Here is a 20,659-nt window from a genome sequence, read left to right as displayed (position 1 = left end):
GGATCTGGATACTTCATGTCACTAATAATATCAATTTCAGCCGCCACCAGCTAAATTATTATTGTCCACATTTTGGTTAATTCATCTGAAGTATGGTACCCAGAACTCAAGGTAATATCTGGAGCAATGTGCCCAATTTCCGTCGCCTCACCTGAAATATTGTGCCCATTTCTAGTAACATTTTCTGGATTTTTTGTGTGCAGAAGGGTCCATAGTCTCATGAAATGTAGTGATCTCTTATGGACTATCACCCAGTTGTGCATGTGGAGTAAGTGTGATCAGTTCTGGTCTCTGCAATTTGGGGAACAAGAATACAGATTAGAGCTGAGACAGAAGACTTTCCAAGATGTTGCAAAGTCTGCAAGAAGAGTAGAGGGATCCAAGGACTCTCTTATGTAGCAGTGAGGATGGAAGAGGGGCAGTAAAATAAACAAACTGTAGTTGTGTTGAGTGTATACACAAATAAAGAATAAAATAAATTCTCAACCAAAAAAATTTAACAAGGCACGTTGGGCAAGACTAGATGGGATAGGATTAGGTAGGAGGATAACAAGGAGTCATTTAAGGAGAGTTTTGTATTTTTAGGGCCAGGAAGGGAGGTAATCGCATGGAAAGCTTCTCAGCAGGAACAGTGGAAGCAGAATACGGAGACCTAAGTTGCCCTGCATATGACTTTAGACAGAAAGAATTAACCGTGTCTGCTGCTGTATCCTATTGATGAATCATCATATAACATGAACAATAAAAATCTGCTTTTTCAAAAGTGTGAACTCTTTTCAGTATGAGGGTTTTGGTCTGCACCATGTGCCTATTATATAAATCATCAGGTCTTGAGTTTTGATAGTCATGTGCTATCTTCTCTGACATCTCCTCCAGACCCTTAGTGTAAAACAAAAGGGAGTCAGCAGCATTCCATTGTACAAGACCTGTTGTGTTGTGTGTAAAATGATACAATAAAGATCTGTCCTGTTGGAACCCAGATGCAAAGCTGCACTTTTCCTATGTTCAATCCAAAAGTAGTCTTAAAAAATATAGATATATTTTTTTAATATGCTGCTGGTTATCCGTGACACAATCTTCAGAAAATACATGCGCATGCCTAGGGACTTGTGCTTGTTTGCCCACAGCTGTGAGATTGTTCATGCACTCATTTTGTTAACAGCATCCCCTATTGGTCATAAATCTAACCCTAGCGCATCCTAACTTTGTAAAAAATATTTTAGTGAATATGATCGGAATCACATGCCGCAGGGAGGTAGGAGTAAGAAAATAAATAATGTAGACACCTCAAAGAAGAAATTTGAAGCACGTATTTACATGTCGGCATTACTGATTCGCTGGCGCGGTCGAGGCTGAGCGCGAAGACAGCATTGTGCCGAATGGCTTTCAGTTCAGTGTTAAAATGGCGGCTGCTACCCTGAGCTCCAGCACATGGATAGGAAGACGAGATTTGCTTGAAAGGTCATGCGTTAAAGCAGCGGGCATAGCTGGCCGGGTAGGAAGGATGAGAGTGTCCATTCTCCACCTGACCCCGCTGCAAAGAAAGCCTACACCATTTCCAGCAGCCAATGGCCCTCCAAGGCGCTCTACGATGTATGATGGTGCCCCGCGGTGAAAAGAGAGGCGGGAGAACATGCAGCTGCTCCCTATGCCCTGGACTCCTTCTTCACACTGGGCTTATTGCACAGGATAAGGTCAATCTCGGCGATGGTTTGGGCTGTCAGCTGACCCAGCACCTGCAAAGAAGGGGAAGCATTGTCATTAGGTGTCTCAGTAGGGTATCTGCATGCCTTACTCCAACAGTCACATACCTTTCTTATTGTCATTTCTAATGCACCCGATGTTTGTGCCCTATCTCAGCTACTGGGATCTCAGATCATCTTGAATAGTGTCACTTGTAACTCATTAGCGGATAGTGTACTTATGTCATAAACCTACTGCTTCGCTCATTGGTGACTTCCCCATTTCTCTCTCTCCGTTTTCACCATAATGCCCTTAGTTATCCATTGGAGCAGCCCCAAAACTCACATTTTCTTCTATTGAGGTTAAACAAATCCTTTTATCCCATTAGACATCATGTATCCTTTCTGATGCCTCTAGGCTCTCAATCACAGTTGTGCACAACATGCTCTGTAACAATACAATTCCCAATCACAAAATACCTACTTCAGTAATGATACCAAGATCTTATTCTTTTTTTAACAATGACATGGTTGCATCATTCCTCTCCCAGCAGTCACATCATAATTGCTCTCTCAAAGAAAACAATATATTCCAACTCATTTTCTACAGTAATATTATAATACTCCTGTCTTAAATATAACAAAATGGTTACTTATTAGTTGGAGTAGTGTTTTGCGGCATGACATTTTCTACATTCACAAGCTGTAAATTATTCTGTGATCTGGCAGCTAGGTTTGGAATACTCTTCATAGTCGTCTTTATCTCTTGTGTGTTTTTTTTGTTAGACATCATGGGCCTTATGTAGGTAAATTACACTTACTGATTCTTAAATACCGAATTTTACCGATTCGGTATTTATGAATCGGTAAATGTAATGTAGGTAAAAAAAATACCGATTCGGTAAGTGTCGGTATTTTAGAATCGGTATTTACCGATTCGGTAATGGTAACCTGTATCTCATTGATTCCTATGTGCCAGGAGGCCCATAGGAATCAATGGGAAGCCAGTTACCATTACCGAATCGGTAAATACCGAATCGGTAATGGGGGGAGCTCAATCAAGGGTGGCAGGGTGTCACATTGACACCCTGTTGCACCCCTGATTCCTGCATGTGTGCACATGTGGCACACATACATGCCCTGAGGGCATGTGTGTCTGCCACATTGCACACATCTAAGGGCCAAATAATGCCTTAACTGAGACATTCGTCATTTACCACCAACTGTCAGTTGGTGGTAAATAACGAATCCCCACACCCACCACACACTCCCCCTACATCTCATTTCTGTATTCGGTATTTACCGAATCGGTAAAATTACCGATTCGGTAATTTTACCGATTCGGTAAATTACCGAATACAGAAATGGTCCCCCTACATATCAAAAGCCTAAATACCGGTCGGTAACGGTATATTTACCGAAAATCGGCCGTTACCGACCGGTATTGGGCTACCTACATGAGGCCCTAAATGTGGCCACTTGATGCTTTTTGGTGCTATGTCCTTCCCTACATGCCATCAGGTGTGCGGCCCGGAAGCCCCTGTGCTTGGTTATCATCTTCACATTCTTTTTTTTTTTCTCTTGGTGACTTGTCTTATCCTTATCGGCTTCCTGCTGTGTTTGAAAGGTATCATAGTTTCTTCTTAACTTTGTTGCAACTTATTTTTTGGGTGGTGGTGGGTCGCATGTGAATTCAGAAAATTATTCGAGCTGCAAAAGTACTCCCTCTGGTAAGTGACCATTTTGTTTAGCAATGTGAATCTTTTCTGGATGGGCATTCTGTGCATTGATTGTGTAGCAGTATCCTTGGAGGTGAGGTTGAAATGAAGTTGAGGTTGTGAACAGATGTTTCAGTACTCTTTGTCCTACTTGTGACTCTTTGTTCACTTGGATGTCCACACAGTAACGTTTTGTGAAGGTGTGGATGGCCGCCATACATATAGGGTTTATTAGAACATTTGCTCGAAAAGCTAGGGTGGCTCATTTTTACCTTGTGGCGTGCGCTCTGGGTCTTGCATCTAAAAACACACCTTCTTTTTGGTAGCACAGTAAGATTGTATGTACTATCCACCTTACAATGGTGACTTTCGTCACAGGTGAGCCTTTGAATTTGAAAATTATACAAAGAACTGACTTCCATTTCTGACCTCTTTTGCCCTTTCTAGGTGGTATATGACTGCCCTATGCACATCTAGTGTATGCAGGGGTTTTTTTGGCTTGCCTTTTTGGTAGTTGGAAGAAGCCTGGGAGCTGAATTGTTTTAAACATGTGCAGTGGCAGCTGTTGACATTTGAAAGTGGTGAGGCGTAAAATGATTTTCATACTGCACCGTAGCGAGCGAGCGATACAGGCAAGCCCAAACAAACCAAGGGGGGTTCGGGGGGTCCTCCCCCCTCTAAAATTTTGAAAAAAGAGTGGACAAATGGTGCATTTTCAAGCAAATTTGAGAAAGCATGAAGGTTAATAAAGGAATTGTGAAAGTGCAGTTATTACATTCATAAAGAGATGTCATATAACATAGGTAGCTGCTGATTCAGTATAACCACAGAGCTTCATAACAGACTTCGAGATACAATGCATTTCTGAGTACCTCACAGATGTTTTTGTTGTAACAAACAACTAAACAGGTCGCAAACTAGCAGCATTGAACGTATAGCATATCAAAGGATTCATACTATGCTATAACATTGCATAACAAAAGAAACATGATATCACACAGCAATATAAGATGCCGGGTGCCTGAGTCCACCTGGAGAGTGGAGATAGGCACTGTACTCCCATCAGAGTCCCTTCCACACCCTGACACTCGGAGTCAAAGTTGACTGAAGAACTCCCTGCCTCCCACACCTGCCACCCCGCTTCTGATGAGTCTTATGCGCCAAAAATGACACCGCGTAATTTAAAAAATATTTTATTACATAACAACGCGTGATATGAATAATTACTTCACAGCTGACAGTGTGTGATAAGATTGACAAACCAATGCCATGAATGACCACCAGATGACACCACTTGAGCTATCAAGAATGACGTGACAGAGCACTTTATGTGATTCACTGATATCGCAAACCTATCTATCACAGAGGCAGCAGGAAATACATCATAAATGCTCATAGAAGCACGGGGAGCATAGCCTATACAATGGAGTACAATGACGCACACTAGTTTACACATTAGCTCTGAAGGAACTAAAACAAAAAAGAAGCAAGAACCGGGCCGCAGCTCGATTGTTTTCGCATCTTACAAGTAAATTATTCAATAATAATAGGAATGCACGCCCACCCTTGAAAGTCAAATTTAGTAATTTTTATAAAACAGTCTGCACTGAATTGCACCTCTGTTCATAGTTCTTGCAACTGCTCAGCGATCAAAGTGATTGTTGACTCAGCTCTTATATGACCAACCTCCCACCACATCACTGCCTATATGGACCACAACTTCCTTCTATGAATAAGCGGACTTGCATGCAACATCATTATAAAGGCCTCCGAGTCAATAGATCAATCAGATGGGGAGACCTATGTGTGTGTGTGACACAAAGGACAAATGAGCTGATGTATTATTGGACTGGGAGTTAATAGAGGGTGCAAATAGCTTCTTGTCAGTTAATAATCAGGCACCAGAACAAACAATTGTAGGGGGAGCAAATCTTTCTGCACCCTCATTATTACATTTTGCAAGTCACATTTATATTTTTTGATTTTTTAATCTTAGTAAAGCGCTGCTGCATTCACCCAAAGGTATCTTGCAACTAGAATCTAATTGACATTAATAAGTGTTACTGCGTCCATGGAAAAACAAGTGACTAATAAATGGGAAAGGTCCAGGTTTTCAGACATGACCTAAATTTCAAGAAAAAAAACATTACAATAACTAATCTGGATATGAGACTGTTTACCAACAGCTGCAAATGTACGTAGGTAGACCTTAGTGAGACAGTCCACCTCCATCACCATGTTCACGCTGAGCACATGTCAATATTTATTTTTAAAGTAGTCCCTGTCTAGTTTAAAAAAAGTATTGACATACAAGTGAGACATCGGGTGGAGCAAGAAGTGGTGCCCGAAACTCTGAGCTGCCCAAGTGGCCGCTTCACATGATTCTCAAAATGCAAATCTGTTACCACCCCAAGTTGGGGGCAGGGCCGGACTGGCCATAGTGGGCACCGGGCATTCCCCCGGTGGGCCGCTAAGGTGGGGGCCGGATTTGGGCCCCTGGGGGCCGTTTTTAGGTCTCGCCTGAGCCAGCGCTTTAGCGCTGCTCTGGTGAGAGCTATAGAAAGCGGGTTTTGGAAGTGCAAACTAGGGCTTTTCGGGCCGCCAACTACAATGCATGTGCGCCGGGCGCGCACACCATTTGTCAGCCAGCTGATCACTTTCGAGGCCGCTTTGATGTTCTCAGTGAGCCGCGCGGCCACTAAGAACATCAAAGCGGCCGCGAAAGTGATCACCATTTGCCAGCCCCTCCCTTATCCCACTTCCTGCTTTTTCCAGCTGTTTCCCTCGTGTAATTATCTGGTCTCTACATCGTGGTTTGTGCTGCCCTCTACTGTCCGTTTGATTTTATCCCAACGTACCCCCCAGCCCCCGCCCCCCCCCATGTTGTTTCAGCAGCCTGCGGTTTCCTCACTCCCTCCACCTCCTGTATTGCTTCTTTCAATGGATTCTCTTTGCACAGTGATTAGAGGCACCTCAAACTGGTCTCGGGCAGCTCTTTCTGTGACAACAGGCCACTCCAACGTGTGCCTACCATAAAGTACATCCAAGAGCCAGCACCGGCTACTGCTCACCTCTGCCTGTTTTCTCTCAGCTCAGGAACAGTCAGCGCTTTAAATAGAAACATTGAAGTGCTGGTACTCACAATCCACAGTAACTGTTTTCTTCAGCAGAATTACACGGAAGCACGAGAGTGCATGTCTGCACTTCAAAGCCTGCAGGGTAGATCCGCTGCCCTTATTTCCTGCACATAGCACCATCCTAGGCGTTGCATGGTTTTTCGGGATGCCGTGACGCTTACCAAGTAAGTCCATAAACATACCCGATGTCCCCGACCTTCTGACCTGCAAGCAGTCCTGCTTTCTTTCTGAAACCACCAAAAGACAGAAAGGCAGTATCCTTTCCCCCACCAGGCCCAGGCCTTAAGAATCTATGAAATGTGCTGCTTCCTGGGGTGATTTACGAGATAACAGTTTGTTGGTTTATGCGGCTGGTGGACTTGATACAGGGTTAGTTAGCAGAGGCCATGTGTAGTGTTAATAATAGGGGGGATACCTTTTAATTACAATGATTTTCTCTTAAAAAATTTACTTGATCTGAAATATATAGCGATTTTAGGTTCCTGTGAAAAACGATTACTCCTGCCTCAAAATAGCAGCCTTGATCACTGCACAGGAAGAAATTGTGTTGCGCTTCCCAGACCCCAGGCGCACTTTCAGATACTTCCGACACGCCAGGAAATGCTCAAGTGATGGGGGTGCGCATGCAAGGGGAGGGTTCCAGCATCACTGGCCGCTGTATTTGAAAAGATCCGGAAGCAGATCAGCAGAGGTAGAAGTTGAGGGACGGTGCAGCGGCTGACAAGCGTTCAGGTGAGAGCAGGAAATAGCTCAGCAACCTTGCTTTAATCCCCCCATTTAGAAATTGCGATTTGCCCATTCTCAGCCGGTGCTCGATACATTCTGGCACGTGGCATGATTTGTGCAATTAAACATTGTCCCCTCTCTAAATTCTAGCCGTCACCACGCTTTATAAATCACAGCTTTCATATTCTACTGGCGGACACAGTCCAGTTCATATTAACCTCCGCCCTCGTATGCAGGGCTTTAAGTGGAACGAAAAAAACTGGGGATTGGGGGTCTCTAAAAGAGCTGGGTCAAACCTGCTTACGGGATGTGGCCTGCACAATGAGGGGAATGGCCTAACTCGAACTCTGCACTGTAGAAAACAAGCATTTGCAAGGCAATAGGGCTCACATTTTCGAGAGTTTAAGCTATTTGCATTGTAAAGGATAATGCCTTTATTTATGTTTTAAAAACCAACACATAAATAAAAGGCAGTGTCTTTTACAATGCCAATAGCACAAACTCTCGCAAATGCGAGACCTATTGCATTGTAAATTCTTGTTGTTGCAGGGCCGTTTTTGAAGCATAGCTGTAACAAACTCTGCCAAATCCGGCCGCAGCAAATAGCTCCTCCGCACCCTCCGCACCCCCCTCCCCCGTACCTGATCAATGGTTTTGGTTTGGAATCACCTTCCCAAACCATCTATACATCTCATTGCAACTCTTAAACCTAAGGGGAGAAGTGCCTTTCAGACCTCCAAACTATCAGAAAAGGGTGATAAAAGCGTTTCTCCGAATCAAAAAGACTTTCCCAAGTTGTAGAATGTTTTTGTACATTGATAAAACCTCTTTTGTGGTCCCAAACCCTATGATTTTGCGAACCGCAGACTTTTCAATCATGACAGAGCACATCAGGACCTGAACTCCCCCCCTTTTTCCCAAGCGTCTTGTGACCCTCACCCGTTTCGCGCCTAATATTCACTGATTGATTGAGGGCATCCTTTCTACATCAGGCCCACAGACATTCCTAGTATCCTTAAAGTATTAAACAAAGACCCTTTCACATGAATGTTCTGATCTGAAATTGCGAGCCTCTTCTAACCAGCGAGAGTTAGCGCTCAGCGAAATTTGGCAATAAAAGATGAAATACTACATTGTTTGATTGCGCGCGCACACTAGGGGCATGAACAAAAGTCACACTCACAGCGATGTTTCCCAAAATGTGTGAATACACCTTATACTTTGGAATAATTAATTTAAAACAGGAAGGGTGGTTCGAAGAGGGATCCGAGGTGAGCTCCCGAATGCAAACTAGCCACATAAGGAATCCACTCTATTTAAATTGCAGTTGGGAAGGCGGGTGGGGTGCGGGGTGGTGGGAAATGTCAGCAGATCATAGGAAAAGGTTCCTTTAAAACCACAAACCCCCATTGCTTTACCTATACCTGAAAGTGACACGCCACATACCTCGTCCGGATTCCTACAGCTGGTTAATGCCTGAGTGGGTTCCAGGAATTCACTGGCCCTCGGGCCACTGCAGGATAAGCTGATGAACTCTGGGAGATTTAAAGAAAGCAGCCAGTCTCATCACCGGAAAAGGGCTTCTGAACGGCTTTCCAGTAATTAGGAGGGCTTGTGCCAACTCACGTGAAGGAAGGGAGCCATGTTGAGTATAGATGCACGTATAGCGAACCCTTAGTTAGACACAGTGAAGGCCTTACCTGGATGTATATAGTGACACTGTTATCTTTCAGTGTATCCCACCGGATGGTGTCCACGACCCCTCAAGCCATTCACGGCAATACCAAATTTCGACCTCTGCGACACCAAAGACATCCTAAACTTCTGCACACTAATAAAAACTGCCCTGTTTTAACATGTTATCCCTATTCTTTTAAAGTATGTTCTTCTGTCCGCGTCTGCTAGCGCTTAGAAGAGATTTGGTGGGCAAAGGGTGCTATACCTTTCTGCTGTGCTACTGGTGAGCCCTAAAGATGAATCGACCATATGTTAGAGCGGCGGTACTCATAGTACGGCCCGCGGGCCACTTGCGGCCCCCATGGAAAACAACAGCAGTCAGGGACTCGGCGCCATTACTGCTGTTGTAATTCCTCGGGGCCGCATTTGCCGGGAAAAGGTCAAAGGGGCATGCGCAGACAAATTGCATGATCACCCCAGCGCCGGTAGAAGCAGTGTGTGCCCAGCTGAAACGGAGCTGAGATTCACTGGCCCCTGGCACCAATTGGCATGTCATCCTCACCTCTGAAAGCAGTAAGTGTATGCGAATGCCATCATTGTTATTGCTGGTCCCCCATATGTTGTTGTTTTCTGTTTCTTGACCTCCTTGTTCATGCACCGACACAAAAGGTAAAGATATCCTTTGGGGTTTTCGAGAGGGCTTAAAATCTCGAGCAGAGTGTATGTATTTCTCTTCGATTTATTGCGAGTGATTAGGTTTTACATATTAATTTAAGTGAATGCGACAGTAGATGGCGCTGTTGCCGCATTCTGTGACCAATCATGAGTTAATCATCAGCTGAAATTTACTTTTTATGCGAGTTTGTTCTCCCCGAGATAACAGGCAGGGCTTTAAACGGGCCAGGTGCTTCAAAGCAGGTGCTGAAACTGGCAGCTATCGGGGCTTAATTTTTGCCTTCAGGGTGAAAAATATATATATATCAACTCGGCAGCAGCACTACTGCTTAGAAAGCCTTAGTCAGTTCAAATCGACTGTTTTCATTCTTTCAGTCTCATCATTTCAGACCTGAAGCATTTTCAATATTATATACAACAAAGCCATAGTTTTTGATTATTTATCTTATGCAACTAACAACCACTTGGGTCCCCATTTTCGCCCTTAGATAAATCTCAACTCACCAGCAGCAAAAGGCTTTGATGTAATTCCAAATAGGCTCGTTTAGTTCGTTCACAGTTTCATCATTTCAGAACTGAAGCATTTTCAATGTTATATATTATATACAACAACGCCATAGTTGTTGCTTATTTATCTTATGCAACTAACAACCATTGGCAAAGCCAATTGTCCTGACTTGTTGCAGGTATAATGTTACTGGTTGTCTCTGATATATCTGGATCCAATGAAAAACAGCAAAATACCAGTAGGGCGGCACACTATGCTAAGCACAGAGTTTTGATTACATGTTTTTAAGCCATGCCCTTAATTTTATCGGTCATGGCCCTTTGAGAGAACCCCCAGGTTTTTCATCCCACTTAAAGCCCTGTAACCAGGCGATCCATGTCAGTTATGTGTATATATCACTGTAGTTCGATCTAAAAATCTATGTTTAGGTTTTGTTGCGTGTCTGTTTATAGTAAAGAAATACTGCTATTTAAAGAGAGAGATGACTGAGAGAGAGACTGACTGACTGACTGACTGACGCAGAAACTGACTGAGAGAGACTGACTGACTCAGAGAGAAAGAGACTGACTCACTGAGGGAGAGAGACTGACTGACTGAGGGAGAGAGAGAGAGAGACTGGCTGACGGAGGGAGAGAGAGGAGAGACAGAGAGACACAGAGAGAGAGACTGACACAGAGAGACTGACTGACTGACTGACAGAGCGAGAGACTGACAGAGAGAGAGACTGACTAAGAGAGAGAGACTGACTGACTAAGCGAGAGAGAGACTGACAGGGATAGAGAGAGAGAGACTGACTGACTGAGAGAGAGACTGACTGAGACTGACAGAGAGAGCCTGACTGACTGAGAGAGAGACTGACTGAGAGAGCAACTGTCTGACTGAGAGAGCAACTGTCTGACTGAGAGAGTGACTGTATGACTGAGAGAGGGACTGTCTGGCTGAGAGAGGGACTGTCTGGCTGAGAGAGTGATTGTCTGACTGAGAGAGACTGTCTGACAGAGAGACTGACAGATAAACTGTCTGACAGAGAGAGATAGACTGAATGAGAGAGAGAGACTGACTGAGGGAGAGAGACTGACAGAGAGAGGAGAGACTGACAGAGAGAGCGAGAGAGAGAGACTGACTGAGAGAGAGAGACTGATACAGAGAGAGAGACTGACAGAGAGAGAGAGAGAGAAAGAGACTCACTGACGGAGAGACCGACTGGCTGAGAGAGAGAGAGAGAGAGAGAGAGAGAGACTGACTGACGGAGAGACTGACTGGCATAGAGAGAGAGAGAGAGAGACTGACTGACGGAGAGACTGACTGGCTGAGAGAGAGAGAAAGACTGACTGACTGAGAGAGAGAGAGTGAGAGAAAGAGAGAGAGAGAGAGAGAGAGAAAGAGACTGACTGAGAGAGAGAGACTGACAGAGAGAGAGAGACTGACTGACGGAGAGACTGACTGGCTGAGAGAGAGAGAGAGAGAGAGAGAGAGAGAGGGAGAGAGAGAGAGAGAGAGAGCCTGACTGATGGAGAGACTGGCAGAGAGAGAGAGAGAGACTGACTGACGGAGAGACTGACTGGCTGAGAGAGAGAGAAAGACTGACTGACTGAGAGAGAGAGAGTGAGAGAGAGAGAGAGAGAGAGAGAGAGAGAGAGAGAGAGAGAGAGAAAGAGACTGACTGAGAGAGAGAGAGAGACTGACAGAGAGAGAGAGACTGACTGACAGAGAGAGAGAGACTGACTGGCTGAGAGAGAGAGAGAGAGAGAGGGAGAGAGAGAGAGAGAGCCTGACTGATGGAGAGACTGGCAGAGAGAGAGAGAGACTGACTGACGGAGAGACTAACTGGCTGAGAGAGAGAGAGAGAGAGACTGACTGACTGAGAGAGCGACTGACTGACTGACTGACAGAGAGAAACTGACTGACAGAGAGAGAGAGACTGTGATGGAATTGGGGTCAAAGTGTGTATGAAGCTATGCAATGCCTCTGAAGATTGCTATTGTCTGCTAACAAAAATGTATTGTCAAAATGTGCTCTTTGTAGTTACATCTGCCTTTGAAATACAGCATTGTAGCATTATCTAATGTTTTGAAACAGGTTTGATTTTTTTTACTCTAGCCCCGCCCCCACCGCCCCCGCCCCCACTGACCCTGCCCCTACTGGTGCTGCCATCTGCCACAAACCACACTGTAATTTTGGCCCCCCACAGAAAGTTTGTGAGTACCCATGTGTTAGAGCATCATGGCTTTACAATGTCACTTCAAGGAGGTTAGACCCTGGTAGGGCCATTGCCTTTCATCTGGTAATTATTAATTTACAACGTCCATACACCCACCAATTACAATTCAAAGCAATTAGCACACTCAGTTAACAAAGTCAAGCTCATTGTTGCACAAGAGCCAATAATATGGTACCACATATTGTGGCAAAACAGCTCTCTAATGGATGAAATGTCTGTTCATGTCAAATGAGCCTCCCTGTTTGAAAGAACACAACCATTCACAATGTTCCAGTTACCTTTTTAGAGGAGAAGTTTGCCCGTGGCCAACTTCCTGGCCATGCACAGCTGGGTGTCACATGGCTGACTTTAAAGTGATGGCTCTTTATGGCACTGGTAAGTCTCAGCTGTCTTCGCTTAGTGCACGAAATACAGAACCAGAGACTTTTACTATATCTCAGAACCAGTAAAGTGGTCCCTGTGGTATGCGGGTAAGATAACTGAGAGGGTTGGGCACCTGCTTCAAAGATCTGTGTAGGCTCCAGGTTGGAGGGCCGAGTTAGCTTTCAGCCTTGCAAGGTTGATAAAGTGAACACCATCCAGCAGGGTTATAGCAGTCCCTTATGTTTACGTACCAAGAAACTTCAATCTGTGGTGCGCACTTTGAAAATTGTAATATTATTAGCACTATTGTGGTTAGACATATATGCGGCTTGTGTGCAACGGTGTGAGTTGTGCAAAACCAAACCAACATATTTGGAAACATTCAAAAGTACTTACTGACAGCCTTTGTCAGTAAGTAACTCTGATTGTGGTTCCATGAGACCAGGGGCGTAACACAGGCCCCCGCATCCTCCGAGGTGTGGGGGGGGGGGCCCCAGCAGCAGGGGCCCCCCTCGGAACAGAACTACGGTCTGAGGCCTCTGGATAAAATGTGGAGTGGGGGGCCCTCTGTGTACATTGCAGGGGGGGGGGCTTAAGCTTTCGTTGTATCTGATTTATGTGGAAAAAGACACGAGTGTTGCCAGACACGAGTGTTGCCACATCTCGCAACCACCGCATCCTGTTTCCTGGCCTGCTAGCTCTCAAGTTACACTTCCCTCGTCCAAGGTGGGCGTGGAAGAGGCAGCTTTTAAAGATGGGTGATAGGCACACGTGTAGCATGAAGACTGGGATTGGGGGGGGGGGGGGGGTGAAAGGCAGTGCATGTTGTGTTTGCATCATTTCTTTTCACAGTGAAGAAGGAAGGCGAGGGACACCCCCAGCTTTCGCCAGTGGCGTAACAAAGGCCCCTGCAGCTCCCGCAGTGCGGGGGTCCCGGAGCCCCAAAGGGCTCCTGAGTCTGGATGGGGGCATCGATGTACTCTGCCCTCTCAAGTTTCGTGACGCCACTGGCTTTCGCGGTAGAGACTGTCCTTCTACGTTTTGCAAGCTGCAGCGTTCTTGAAAATACGTGGAGACTACCAGCCCTTAATTTGTAAACAAACAAACAGATAAATAAATAAATCAAACCAGGCAGCACTGCAGAATACCGGAGTTGCCAAACGTCAAGGCTGCTTAGTTTCCTTCCATTTGGTGCCTCTTTCTCCCACCACCACGCTTCCCTTACTGTGTAGATATCCCCCCTTGCAGGTTCTTTTTGGTGCGTTTTCTCCCGTTGTCCCTGGTTTCCTACCTTGGTCTTCCGTTTCTGCCTCTCACTCCTACTCTGGGTCAAAGTGCTTTGAAACACAAATCCTGGTTTCCAAATGTGAGCGCCGGTGCCCGCCAGCTGACACCACCGGCACAAATTAAGCACTGCAAACTAACTACATATAAATGCATGGATTCTAGAAGTGGCTAGCAATCTTTAGTTTGGAAACAAGGTGGAGGGAAGGGTCTAGGGGGGGGGGGGACAGTAATTAAAAGAAAAAACTTACCTTCCTCAACCTCCGTATCAGCAGCGCCGCCTGCCGCCTCAGCTCCTGCCTGCTGCTGCTCCTGGCCGTGTTTTGCCTCGGCAGCCTCCCTCCCCTCCCCAAAGCCAATCACAACGCTGCAATGGCAGCGTTGTGATTGGTAAGGTGCAGCGGAGAGCGCCCCAGCCGGGCCATTTTCTCTATGTAGGCTGCATGCAGCAGCCTACATAGAGAAAAAGAGGGGGTGCGCATGACTTCTTTGTTCGGCCCTGGGGCCGACCAAACAGTCAGTACCCACAACAGTGGGCAAAGCCACTCCCCACCCTGCCCTCGAGCAAGACCGCCCGCCCCCAACCAGGCACAGACGCACTTCTGCTTTCTCGCAGTGCAAGAAGCAGAAACATAAATGGTAGTTTTTACCGTTTATGTTTCTGCCTTCTCGCACTGCGAGAAAGCAGTGAGACGACGCCCCCACGCCCCAATGGGGGAGCCGCCACAGTACACGCGGAAATGAGATTAGACCTTTAGAAGGAAACGTGGATTAGTGTGCATATTGAGGTTCCCCGTGAGGGTCATTGCTGATCTTTGCTCCTTCTAGAAACCATTTCATAACTTGTGTCTTGAAGAAGCTTCTCCCTATATGTCCTCTTTCGTAGGCTACTATTGCTGCCAAGTGTACTCTTAGAGAAGCATATGTCTGTAATCTAGGAGGAACCACAGGACATATCTCTTCCATTTTGCTGTGTAGAATTTTTTGTACTTTACCTTTGTGCATCCTTTAGGATGTCCTTGGATTGCTTTGGGAGGTCCCGGTGACCAAACTCTATGTCTTCAGACACAGACTGCTAGTTTCTGGGTGGTGGACCCTGCCTGCCTACATGGAGATTAGGTAGTGTGTTGCTGGTAGTCTTTTTATCTTTTCTTGTGCCACCTTCAGTAGATCTGAGAACCACGTCTGGCTTGCCCAGTATGGGGCAATTCATTTCAGTGTCATTTTGACTGTTTGCACATGGAATTAGTGAAAAAGCATACAGAAATCTCCTTGACCAATCTATTGATGGAGAATTCCCTAAGCAGCAGTGGCATGGGTGTCTGGATGTGAAAACATGATATTTTGCATTTTCTGGGTTTGCAAATAGGTCGATCTTGTCATGTGTTCTCTACATGGCCTATTGGGCTTTTCCCTATGTTAGCCTGACTGTGCACAACATAGGCTGCGTTAGCTTTGCACATGTTACTACATAATCATGTTTGCCTTTGTGCCACTTTATATTTTAACACAGAACCTGCAGTTGTTTTCTCATTCTGTTGTTTCCTGGGATTTAGTCTGAACAGCAGACCAGGTCAAGCAACAATGTCCCTTGTTATCATGTTCTGGTCAGGCACTCGCACCTAGACACAACACAGAAATGCAGCTGTTGTTTATGAACATGTGAACCTTGTCATATAGGTATGCGCATCACTGTAACACAGAGAGAGATCAATTTTACCTGAGAGAAGATCACGCTGTATATGAGATGTAATACATTCATCTGTGTATGCTAAGTTACGGGGTCCGCTGCTAAACCTAGAGATCTTTACTGAATATTAGTTTTGCTTCTGTAGAAGGGGAATGGGGGTTAGGCTATACTGTCTTATAATATGACGGGGCTTTTCATCATATACGGTACATTAACAATGCTGATGGTATTTCTGCTAGGCAGTTATTTTCTAATTGTGGCACGTATAATGCATTTCAGAGCATGATAGTTTAAATACACATTTCAAACTTCCTTTGGGTCTCCTTCATATCCTATTGTGGGCGTGTACGAGTGTGTGCAAAAGAGAGTGTCCTGCCACCGCGATCCCTAAGAGGGTCGGGAGTGTTGTGTTCCGGGGTGTCAATTCACTTGTTCCTCTGATTATGCGTAGAAGGGCAAGTGAGACACTATAGCTAGTCGGACTGGTGCTCGTGGTACTGAGGTGGTATGGTGCCTCAGTCCCTAACTTCTGATGTTCTATGGCCCTAAGCATAGTTCTGTTCCTAGCCAGAATCCCTGCAACAATCTCTGAAGGCCCTTACTGCTGGAACACCTTTTGAAGCGCTTGTTCATTTATCCCCCATCCGTGTTATATGGATGCTAACCTGTTTAATCTGTCTGCTTACCCGTTTTCTACACTTGGCAGGTGAATTGCTATCAATGTTATTCTTCCCCGACTGGCCCATCTCCAAACCCCCTGGACTCGTTTGGGCTGCACATGTAACCTTCTCCTTCTTCAGATAAAACATTGTGGTCAGGTTGTCAATATGGATTTGCACTCTTTCTCCACACCTGCATCTGGATGGCCTTTAGGGCCAGGAAGACTGTCTTGAGCTCCAGGACATTTGTGTGAGCTCTGCCATATGTGCTCCCCAACCCATGCGGGATGCATGCATAGTGGTGATAGTCACGATTGGAGTTGGTTGTTGTCCACATTCCAACATGTCATCTCTTCCTGTGCATTAAAACTGCTAGATCTTCCCCACTCCCCGTTGGCTGTGACTATTGAGTGTGGGTCCATTCTTAAAGTCTCATACGTCGTATTGCATGCGCAATCAGTGGAATACAGGAGTTCACCCTACCCTACCATTTTCCCCACAAACCTCACTGTCAGAGACTGCCCCTTATGGTAGTGGCGAGTCTGATCTGTTCTTTAATCTCTTGAATCCTCTTGAGGGTGAGAAATGCTCTTCTCTCCACTGAGTTGATCCTTGCCTCTCATAAGATCTTTCTCTCACTGGCTGCGTTGATGACTTTTCCAGTTCTATTGTGAACCTCGGTGTGTGAAGGGTGTCCATGACCATCCTGAACCTTCTCTTGTACTGGGAGAACGAGCATGGCTTGACAAGCCAGTCATCTAGGTAGGGGAAATAATTCATCAATTTCCTTCTGAGGCATACCACTACTGTGGCTAGGCATTTGTTAAATACTCTGTGTGCTAACTTGATCTCAAAGGAAAGCGCTCTGAACTGATAGTGGTTTTGGTTGGCAACCAACCTCAGGTACCGTTTGTGTTTGTGGTTCATGGGGATGTGTGAATAAGTGTCCTTTATGTCTATATTTGCCATATAGTCCTTCTTAGACAGCCGCAGGTTGACCTCATGGAATGTTGTCATTTTAAATCTTTGTGGTTTTATGAATTTGTTGAAGAAGCAGAGGTCTAAAATTGGTCTTAAAGAACTGTTCAGTTTTGGAACTATGAAGTATGCGGAGCAGTTTTCCTGATTGATTTCTGCTGTGGGCCCAATCTCTATTGCCCGTCTTTGTAAAAGCTCCTGCACTTCTTGTTGCAGGCATCGCCTTTCTTACTTGGAGTGTGACTCTTTTCTTTGGTCTGTCCCTTGAGGTGTCTTTATCAGTTTTGTGCAATAACTGTGTTGCATAATGTTGAGGATCCATTTGTCTGACGTGACACCCCTCTACTCCTGTAGGAAGGTCATTATTGTTGCCTCTACTGGTGGTTTGTGTTTCAGAGGGGCTGATATGTGAAGTCACTTGTTTCAGGAGCTTGCTCTTCTTGAGGGTTGGCCTCTCCCTCTTGCTCTACCTAAAAGGGCTTGCACTGACTAGCTTGGAGTTGCCACTCATGCGTTGTTTTCAGCTCGTGCCATGCATGTTGGTCAGGTGCATGTGGCAGTGTGCTCTTCAAACTTCCCCTTCCAGGTGCTATCCTCATGGTGATTGCCTATCTGCGTTGGTGATCTCAAAATTGCAAATGCCCCATGGTTTTTGCTGTGTAGTTATCCTTTTTAAGCTACTGCAACCTGTCATTTACCGCTGAGCCGAACAGTTGCTCTCCGATGAAGAGGATGTTGATGATGCCTGCCTGTGCTTCACTCTTGAAACCTGACATTCATAGCCAGGAATGTCTCCTCAGGGTTGTACCTCTGACCATCTGTCTGCTGGCTTTATCTTCGGTGTCAAGGGCAGACTTCAAGCAAATGTTGGCAATGGTCTTCCCCTCATTCACAAGTGCAGCTGCCTGTTTCTGGCACTGCTCTGAAAGGTGATTCATTACCTCTCCCATTTCTTCCCAGTCCTGGTGGGCAGACGCCTACCGGAGAGCATTGGTGTTAGTCATCGTCCACTGTGTTGCTGCTCCTCTTTCCATTGTATGCCCCATCCATTTCCACTCTCTTTTTCTTGGGGTCTGCCAGGAGATGTGGGAACATTGATTCTCTTTCTTGACATGGTCACGATGATTGAGTCTTCCATTGCATTTCATCGGCAGCACAGTGGGCCGGTCCTTGGAACAGTATTTTTACTTCTTTTCAACCGTCGAGGTTATGGCCTTGGAGACAGCTGGTTGCCTCTATGCCTCATTTCCCTCACCGAGAGTGATGCATAGCATCAGGGGATACTGGATCTTGCTTAGTGAAGGTAGGAGGGTTTCAAGACGAATCCATTCCAGCTGGACCCAAACATTGTCCCTCAGGCTTTTCACCACCAAATTGTACATCAAAATTGTATCTGGAAGGGATGGCTTTGAAGGGTAGGAGTGACCTTCCTCTTCCGGTGAGTCTGCATCGAGGTCTTTTATACAGGTTGTCAATGCTGATGGCATCCTGAAATGTTCCCTGGTCCTCTAGGTTTTTGTTCCTCGAAGAACATCTCTTGCTCTTTTTCTTGTGGCTCTGGAAAGGTGGGCAGCTCGAGTTGGCCCTACTCTGCTTCCTCTCGGCTCAGCTCCCCTGAAGACTTCAATTAGATCCAAAATTCATAAAATAATGCATCGAAATCCCTATTTTTCTGTAGGATCGCTGCCATTTCTGCTTCAACGGTTCTTTTCTTCCACTTGACATCTCTTCTGCAACAATTGTATTTGTAAGCCTCTTCACATCCTCTTTCACTGTGGTCTCTTGGCAGGCAGAGGTTTCAGACTTGACAGTTGTTCTTCTGGGCAAATTTATGGTGACACATATGGCTGAACTTCAAGGAAAGGTTCTCCATTTCATTCCATGGTGAATGTCCCCTGCCCTTGAATTCGACTGCATTATCATTGCCCACATGGTCAACCTATTATTTTGGTGATCTTAAGTATTTTTTGGTTATTTCTCTCATCGCTATATATAGATTTCTTTTGTAGTGGAAGTTTCCCTTGCTGTCCTTGGTGATTTGTTGAACTTCTCACTCCTCCTTTCCAGGATCTGCAAAGCTTCAGCTGATGCTTCTAGACGAAACAATGGAAAATAGAATCTGAAGATGGTGAGGGTGCACATCTGACACTTTAGAAGGACAGCTGTAGCACCAAAGGACCACAGACGACACCGAAAAAAAGCACAAGTGAGAAAAGGAGGACTAGGAGGAGTATACCGGAACCAATCACTAGACGGTGGAATAATGCATACCATGTGAATCCAGGAAAGATTCACATTGTAAAACCTCATAATCTCAAAATTCATTAATTTTCTTGCCAGAGGAACCTTGCAACCTTACTTATCTATCATTAGTGACATCATAAGTCTAGCTTTTGTCAGCGTTAACATCCTATGAGAATGGTGAGGGTGGTGAGGATGACTTCTGGGCTTTTAGATGGAATGGGATTCATGCTTCGTGGCTCCTTGTAAATTGGATGGAAGTTGAGTTATGAATGGTGGGTCTTTGGGAGGGTATACAGAAGAGCCCATGCCTGCTGGTTCTGTAACGGGTAGACGAGGTAGATAGAGGGGCCGATGCATGCTGGTTCTGTAAAGGATGGCTATACATGGATCAATGTAAGGCAGACATCTGGAAGGTGGATAGAAGGGGAGACAAGTACAGTGGTTCTTTACAGAGTGGATATAATGGGGTTGTTAGATGGTGGCTTTTTGTAGAGTGTAAGAAAGGAGATTCATGAATGGTGGCTCCATAGATAGTGGATAGAAGGGGTTCAAGCATATTCGTTCTTTTGCGGGCATACATAAAGGGGTCCAGACATGGTACTTCTTTGGAAAGGTGAATGGAATGTGGTACATGCATGGCAGTTACTTGGGGGGTCAATGGACGGCAATATGCATGGGGGTTCTCTGGCTTGTCTGGATTGGGAGCTGTGCTTAGTGATTCTTTGTAGGGTAAATAGAATGGGGTAAATGCATGCGAGTTCTTTGGAAGGCAAATACGAGATGAATGCCTACACAGTAGACTTTTAGAGGGTGGATAAAAGCTGAGCCATAAACGGTGGCTCTTGGAGGATGGATGAAATGGGAGCCGTCCATGATGATTATTTTCTGTGTAAATAGAAGGAAGCCATGCATGGAAGTTGTTTGGATGGTGTTGGACAGAGACGGAGATCATAGTTCACTGGAATGAGAGGGGTCCATACACAGGTCTCTGTACCAAGGGTCTATGGACGGCAAATGGAAGTGGGGAATGCTAGTGGCTCTTTTATGGCTGGATAGAAGGAACACCATATTCTTTGCTTGTTGGAAGGCAGATGTTA

At 45.5% G+C, this 20,659-nt stretch overlaps 1 protein-coding gene across 4 annotated transcripts in view; it reads right to left on the bottom strand.

Annotated features, from left to right (window-relative positions):
- Positions 1-1,030: 1,030 nt before the first annotated feature.
- KCNAB3 (potassium voltage-gated channel subfamily A regulatory beta subunit 3) overlaps positions 1,031-20,659 on the bottom strand; it is a 379,854-nt gene continuing 360,225 nt past the window's right edge. For all 4 annotated transcript variants that reach the window (XM_085636869.1, XM_085636867.1, XM_085636866.1 and 1 more), the window contains one exon: positions 1,031-1,736. In XM_085636869.1, the coding sequence (XP_085492995.1) occupies positions 1,647-1,736 (90 nt within the window). In that variant the 3' untranslated portion in view covers positions 1,031-1,646. The remainder of the gene's footprint in view (positions 1,737-20,659) is intronic.

This window comes from Triturus cristatus, chromosome 12 (genome assembly GCF_964204655.1).
Source record: "Triturus cristatus chromosome 12, aTriCri1.1, whole genome shotgun sequence".
NCBI classification, from domain to species: Eukaryota; Metazoa; Chordata; class Amphibia; order Caudata; family Salamandridae; genus Triturus; species Triturus cristatus.
This window is presented reverse-complemented; position numbering and strand designations above follow the sequence as displayed.